This window comes from Haliaeetus albicilla, chromosome 8 (genome assembly GCF_947461875.1).
Source record: "Haliaeetus albicilla chromosome 8, bHalAlb1.1, whole genome shotgun sequence".
Lineage (NCBI taxonomy): Eukaryota > Metazoa > Chordata > Aves > Accipitriformes > Accipitridae > Haliaeetus > Haliaeetus albicilla.
Genome location: NC_091490.1, coordinates 39,045,156 through 39,052,240, shown reverse-complemented (window position 1 = coordinate 39,052,240; position 7,085 = coordinate 39,045,156). Strand labels below are relative to the sequence as shown.

The 7,085-nt window shown below is 60.3% G+C and overlaps 1 protein-coding gene across 2 annotated transcripts; it reads right to left on the bottom strand.

Annotated features, from left to right (window-relative positions):
* Positions 1–619: 619 nt before the first annotated feature.
* On the bottom strand, positions 620–6,700 carry CACTIN (cactin, spliceosome C complex subunit). Of its 2 annotated transcripts, none has more exons than XM_069790027.1 (10): positions 6,520–6,700; positions 5,539–6,028; positions 4,886–4,981; positions 3,675–3,820; positions 3,428–3,590; positions 3,179–3,296; positions 2,733–2,925; positions 2,259–2,381; positions 1,823–2,115; positions 620–1,304 (listed from the first exon to the last, which is right to left on the bottom strand). In XM_069790027.1, exons 1-10 carry the CDS (start codon positions 6,660–6,662, stop codon positions 814–816), a joined length of 2,256 nt encoding a protein of 751 aa, XP_069646128.1. In that variant the 5' UTR covers positions 6,663–6,700; the 3' UTR covers positions 620–813. The 2 variants fall into 2 exon arrangements, with proteins under 2 accessions (XP_069646128.1, XP_069646129.1); XM_069790028.1 differs by having other exon boundaries at positions 1,823–2,091.
* Between the last annotated feature and the right edge of the window lie 385 nt (positions 6,701–7,085).

Below are 7,085 nucleotides of genomic sequence, written 5' to 3'. Positions count from 1 at the left end.
AGTCTGGGGAGCATGGCTTGCCCTGGCCCAGGGCAGCAAGAGCCACTCAGGCGCAGGGTAGGAGGGACCACAGGCTGTGGAAACCGGATTTTCCCCTGTAAGGAGATATTCCATCTAACACCCCTCTCCTCCTCCCCGCCTCTGCCTTGCAGCCACTGAACCCTTTCAAGATGCAGCCAGGGTCAAGCGAGGTGCTGCCGCTCCCAGGCTGGAGAAGCCGGATGCCGGGGGGAACGTGCCAGAAATGGGGCCAGCTGGGAGGGCGATGGACCCAAGGAGGTCTGCGGCATTGAGACCACTGGGGCAGGGTTGTGCTCGTGGAACAAAGGGTGCCGCAGTTCCAGCTGGAGGGTGTCAGGGCTGGACATGTCTGGCACTGGTGATGGGAGCATAGGGAGCTGGAACAGGCAAGGGGAGCGCACAGGGCTGGCAGCATGGGGGGAGGGGGTGACAGACCCCAGAGGCATGGGGGTGAGGACACCCCCCCCAGCACTACCCAGCCCCCAGGGGAGCAGGGGAGCTCCCTGTGCTGGCCCAGTGTGGTACTGGCTGGTGATGATGTACGGGAGAGCTGCATCATACCAAGCAGTGTGGGGGGTCCATGCGCAGGATCCCAAGGTTTAAACAACCTCTATTTATTTATACCAAAGTCTCAGGGTCCCTTAGGATAAAAGCAAGGACAGGGAAAACCCTCAGGAATAGGCCCTGTGCTGGGCCAGGCCTCAGGGACATCTATGGGACAGTGTCTGACAGGGATGAGACACTCCTGGCCACCCCCTGTGCCAGGGGTCCAGAGGGGAGTTGAGCAGCCCCTTATCTGCGGTAACGGTAACGCTTGAAGTGGAACCAGAGCTGGAAGATCCCGTTGGCAAACTGGCAGCGGAAGCCGTGGCGGTGGGAATACTCCCACTCACGGTTGACGATCTTGAAAGCAATGTCCTCATAGGGGGGCCCAGCGTGGAAGCGCAGGATGGCAAAGTCCTTGTTGTCCTGGCAGGCCTCCAGGAAGTACTCGGGCGTCGAGCGCTTGTCGATGAGGTCGGGGTAGAAGATGTTGAACTTGTAGCCCTGCACGATCTTGGGTGGGGGGTTGTCAAAGTCGTAGTGGGTCTGGTTGTACTTGTTCCACTCGAAGCCTGTGTGCACCCGGTTGAAGAAGCGGGGCTTGCGGGGCCGGTACTTGTCAGCCCAGAGATAGGCCTTGCCTGTGAGGGGCATTTCCACGCTGAACTGCGCCTCGTCCGCGCCCATGCCCTCTTTGGCCTTACGGAAGAAGATGTCATCAGCGCTCTCAGTGGCATCACCTGTAGGGAGGAGAGGTGATGTCCGATCCTGCAGTGCCAGTCAGGCCCGGGCTGTGGGGACACTGCTCCCAGGCATGCAGAGGGAAGAAGCAGCAGATGCCAGGCAGGGGATGCGGAGCTGGACATGGAGATGTGCACGCTGCCCTGTGGGCTTTGCGTGGGCACCGGACTGAGTTGTGCTGGCAAACTCATCCAAAACAATCTTCCCACTTATCCGCAGCCCAAACAGCTTGGTGGTGTGGCTGGGAGTGGGGAAGGACCCGACATGGGTACCCGCAGGGAACACCAATGGTCTGAGCCCCATCTCCCTGCTCTTGTCCGGGCCGCAGCACCCTTTGCTGCCTGGGGGCATCCCTCCGCCAGGCCAGCTCTGGATGTGTGCTCCAGATCCAGCCCTTACTCACCCTTTTCTGAGGGCAGTGTTCCCCTCCAGCCCTGCACCCCGAACCACACGCACGTCCTCCATGCCAGGCAGGCTGCGAGGTCGGTGGGCGCAGACCTGCCTGTGGGGCTCCTACCTGTGACTTGGAGCTGCTGACGCAGAAGCAGCAGCCGATGCGTATCCTCCTCGGCCTCCAGCACGTGGGCGTCAAAGGGCAGCTCATTGGTGCCCAGCAGCCGTGGGCTGTACTTCCCCGCGTCGTAGTCGTCCAGGCTCTGCTGGATCAGGTCCTCCTCCATCAGCACGGCTTCCCCCTCTGCCTCTCCTTTGGCCTCTGTGTCCTGCTCAGCCTCTGGCTCCGAGGACGGCCCTGGCTGTACCACAATGCTCTCATCAGGATCCAGCCTGCAAGGAAGAGAGAAGAAAGAACTGGGACGGGGATGGTACCCTTGTTCTCTGCTCACCTGAGGTCCGTCTATGGAAGGATGGCTGCACAAGGCTGCATTTTCTGTCCCAGGTGCCCCATGGGAGAGGCCCAGATGGCTGCGCTCCCCAAGGAAAGGGTTGCGTACCTGTCGCTGGGGGAGGCCGGCTCCCGCTTGATGATGGGGAAGAGTGGTTCACTTTCCACACCCTGCTCCTGCTTCAACTTGTACAGCTTCTGGCGCAGCACATCCTGGTGCCGCTCCCGCAGCCTGCAAAGAAGAGATGAGCCGTCAGGTCCCACCCAGCAGAACCACCTCACGCCCACAGTGCCCAGAGCTGTGACACCCACCACATCTGGCAGAAATCTGCCTGGTTTTGTATGGTTTTGGGCTGAATAACCCTCCAGTTTGGTTCCCTCTTGGAGACCTCACTGTAAACATCACTGCTGGAGAAAGCATTGAGTGTCCAGCCCTACTCCCCTCTTGGGAGAACCAACCATCTTGGAAAAGGTATAAAACTCCTCCACTGACTGGGGGTTTGTGCCGCCCCAGCTCTGCCCACAGAGGGGTCTGCACTGCCCCTTTCCACAGCCCTGGCCAGGGGACAGTCCCTGCTCTCACCTGGCCCGAGCCATGTAAGCCTTCAGCTGCTGCAGCAGGCTCTCCCAGTACCCAATGTCAAGGTTGGGTCCTCCTGCCCGGATCTTGCTCTCGATGCCCTGGTACAGCACTTGGAGCTGGTTGTATGTCTTCCCCTTGAACACAGACTGCACATCTGAGCTGACAGAGGCGTTGACACCATCCCGACGCTCCCCTGAACAGACAGGCAAGGGCAGCCGCTCAGTCTCTGAGTGCTCAGCCTGCCTTCACCCAGGCCCTCCTGGGCTGCACCTGACAGCAGAAGGCTGGACCCCAGCAGGGGATGCCTGCCAGATCCACAGCCTCCATCCAGCAGATCCCAGAGAACCCCTTTGAGCCTGAGCGCACACAGCAGACCCTACACCCTGCTTTACCCACCACTCACACTCCTCTTGACACCCCACACCAGGCTCTGCCCTCCTGCTTACCTGGTCCTCCTTTCCCAGAGGCCTCCAGTTTGCGGAGCTTGGCTATCTCATCCTCTGTGATGATGGTCATGTCTCTCCAGAAGTCCACATTCTTCCCTTGCTCCAGCTCCATGTAAACCTGCAGGCAGGAGCCAAGCAAGACATCAGGCACCAGCTCTGCACCATGGGCAGGGAAGCAGAGCTGAGGGGGGAAAGCCTTGAGCTGCTGCCCCTCAGCCAGTCCCAGCACAGGGGCAGCAGAGCTGGCACCTGGATGTCCTCCACCAGATCCTCCATGTCGGAGACAGTCAGGCCGTTCAGGAAGGTGTAGGGCTCGTGCATCTCCACAGCCAGGTCGTCATCCTCCGCGCTGATGTACTTGGCCAGAAGGTCAATGGGTTTCGCCCTCCCATCCCGAATCCGGATCTTAGACCTGGGCGAGAGAAGAGAGACAGCAAGTGGTGCCTGCCACCCTCTGCTCTCTGGCAGCCCCGTTCCTGCAAAGCTGCACACCTACCGCAGCTTGGCCTGCTGCAGGTGGAAGTTGTCCTCCTGCTCCTCCCAGGTTTTGAAGTGCTCTGCCTCCTTCTCCCGCTGCAGCATCTCCAGCTCCTGCTCACGCATTGCCTTCTCCCGCTCCCGCTCCAGGCGTAGCTGCTTCACCTGCCCGGGTCGGAGGGATACGTGAGGCGACTGCAGATGGGGCACCCATGCACTACACCCATTTGAGGATGCAGTTGTAACCCAGCTCACTGAGCTGCCTCAGCTCCTGCAATCGGCCCGAGGCTCCCAGGGAGCCAGAAGCCATGCGGAAGGAGAACCAGCATGGGCCAGTGGGCCGGGCTGCTTGCTGCTCACTGCCAGCCCTTTGGAGGACAGGGGTGTCCTGGTTGCAGCTGGGACAGAGTTAACTGTCTTCCTAGCAGCTGGTACAGTGCTATGTTTTGGGTTCAGTATGCGAAGAATGTTGATAACACTGATGTTTTCAGTTGTTGCTAAGTAATGTTTAGACTATAGTCAAGGATTTTTCAGCTTCTCATGCCCAGCCATCGAGAAAGCTGGAGGGGCACAAGAAGTTGGCACAGGACACACAGCCAGGGCACCTGATCCAAACTGGCCAACAGGGTATTCCATACCATGTGACGTCCCATCTAGTATAGGAACGGGGAAGTGGGGGCAGGGAACTGCCGCTTGGGGACTAGCTGGGTGTCGGTCGGCGGGTGGTGAGCAATTGCCCTGTGCATCATTTGTACATTCCAATCCTTTTATTACTACTGTTGTCATTTTATTAGTGTTATCATTATCATTATTAGTTTCCTCTTTTCTGTTCTATTAAACCGTTCTTATCTCAACCCACGAGTTTTACTTCTTTTTCCCGATTTTCTCCCCCATCCCACTGGATGGGGGGGAATGAGTGAGTGGCTGCATGGTGCTTAGTTGCTGGCTGGGGTTAAACCACGACAAGGGGACACAGGCACAACCAAGTGCCTCAGTGCCGTGACCTGGCACTTATCCTCCTCAGCACCGCCTGAGCTGGACTCAACCCCAAGAGAAGAGTCTTCTCAACCTAGAATAGCAGAAGTCAGTATACTGTGGCCCCCCTGATCCTACATCCTACCACCACCCCCAGTGAGAACAAGGGGACTTCCAGGTGAGCAACTGGGAGAACTGGGCTGTCCACAAGGTTCTCTTGTCAGACTGTGGGATAGAGGGGATATCCGATCCCACCTTCTGCAGCTCCAGGCGATTGTCCTCCTGGATTCGCTTATTCCTCTCCTTCAGGTCCTTCTCATCCAGGTGGCTGATCCCTTTCTTTTCCAGTGCCTGAAATAGAGTGGCCAAGGGAAGCCATGAAACCCAGCAACCTCTACAGCCCCTGCACTGGCCAGCAAATGCCACCACATCCACCTGCTTCTGGTGCTCCAGAGAGCCCTGATCCTGTTGAAGGTCCCCAAATCCCTCACATCCTCCTCCTGCAGCGCCTCAGTGAAACCTGGGCTCAGCCTAGGGAGGCCACCCAACTTGGCGAGCCCTAACACACCAGTAAACACTGCCCAGTACTCAGCCTGCAGCTCCCAGCAGGTCTGGGTCCCTCTCCTGCATCCTGACCCACATCCTCATCCCACACCCCTGGCTAGAGACCTTGGTCTTCAGGAAAAAGGGGGTAAAACCCCACTGAGCTTGTCAGAAACACCCAGCTGCCGCCCTAGACAAGCGCTTTGCTCTCACGTGGCTGCTCTAGTGTTACAGAGGTTCCTACCTCAAGCAAATGTCCCCCGCCCCGACACTCCCTGCTCCTCTGTCCTGTTCCAAGGCAGCTGCAGAGGCCTGATCTACTTCAAGTAGCCTCCTACAACACATGGGCATGGAGGAGGGCTCACCTTGCTCCAGATGAAGGTGCCCAGCAGGTTGTTGTCCCCAAAGGGATTGTCGGTGTTGGTGTAACCCATGTACTCCTCTCCCCACCCCATCTTCTCCCGCTTCTTCCTCTCCTTGGCCTCCTTCTTGGCCAGCCGGCGAGCCCGTTTCTCCTCAGGCGTCTCCAAGGCTTTCATGAGCGCAGCCTGCTTCTTCTTCTCCTCCTTCAGCCTCAAGCGCTCCTGGAGGCTCAGCTGCTGCCCCGTCTCCTCCCTGCCCCGGGAGCGCGGCGGGGAGGGAGAGCTGACGGAGGACACAGAAGACTTGGAGCCATCTCTCTTCCTCCATCGCTCTCTGCTCCGGGCTCTCCTCTTGTCTCGCTCGCGCTCCGAGCTCGAGCCGGAGGAGCAACCCCGGGACCGTGAGCGGTGCTTCTTCTGGTTTTTATGGTGCTGGTCCCTGCTTTTGCTTTTCTTCTTCTTCCATTTCTGTCTCTCATCACCAGAGTCAGAGCTGAGTGGGGGGAAAACCGACTTTCAGTTAGGAGATGGCTGTGGGCTCCGTGTCAGACAACAAGCACTCTGGAGCGGCGAGCGTGTTTCCCTGCTGCAGATACGGCCAGAACCGACCCGGGCCGCAGCCAGAGCCACCAGCGGAGCCGAGCAAGCTCAGAGGCGCTCCCCGGTACCACCCCCTCCCCCCAGCTGAACCCCAAACGGGCTGGTTTTGTGTCACCACAACTCTTTCCAAACCACTCACCGGCCCGGGCGTATTCAAGCCTCGCCGGCCCCCGCCCCGCCGCGGCCTCTCCCCGGGCTCCCCCGGCGCCTTCACCTCAGCCCCGCACCGGGACCGGGAAGAAGGGCCGGGCTTGGCCCGTCCGAGTCCCCGGCCACACCGGGGCCGGTCTCCCCCCCGGGGCCCCGGCACACCGAGACCCGGCTCCCCGCTCCCCCCCCTCCCTCAGACAAGGCCCGGCCGCTCCGGGCCCGCTCCCCGCTCACCCCGAGCTCGGCTCCCGGCGGCGCCCCCCGCTCTGGCTCCGGCGCCGCCGCTTCTCCCGGCTACCGGAACGTTCCCGGCCCCGCTCCCGCCGAGGCGAGCGGGACCGCCGCCGCCGGGCCGGGCTGCGCGACCCCGAGCCCATGGGCCCCGACTGCGCTTCCGGCTGCGGCTCCGCCCCGGGGGCCTTCGGCAGCGTCCGGCGCGCAGGGCTGCCCGCGCCACTGCCTGACTGCCTGCGCGCCCCACGGTCTCCCTGCTCGCACCCCCCCTCCCCCCCCCCCCGGTCCCTTTTTTCTTCCTTTTCACCCCCAAAAGAGGAGTCGGGCCCGGCCCGAGCGCAGGAGAGAGGAGGCAGAGCCGTCCGGAGTGAGCACAGCACAGACTACAGTATGCTTTATCACAGAGCCGAGGACAGATAGCATCAATTTACAGTTCTCTGGAAAAAAGGTCTTCCCGAAGGGGGGGGAACCCTCAAAACAACGAACAAAAAGAACAAAAGCGCTCATGACTTAACCCCCTCCCCCCCCCCAAAAGAAGAGAAACGTGACAACACCCACGGGTTGGC

Excerpts from the sequence above, each read along its gene's own strand:
- CACTIN (XM_069790027.1), bottom strand. The coding sequence starts at position 6,662 with ATGGGCTCGGGGTCGCGCAGCCCGGCCCGGCGGCGGCGGTCCCGCTCG. Across the intron at positions 3,821-4,885 it reads ATCGCCTGGAGCTGCAGAAG|GTGAAGCAGCTACGCCTGGA; the intron begins GTGGGATCGGAT and ends CGACCCGGGCAG. Across the intron at positions 3,297-3,427 it reads ATCTGGTGGAGGACATCCAG|GTTTACATGGAGCTGGAGCA; the intron begins GTGCCAGCTCTG and ends TCCTGCCTGCAG.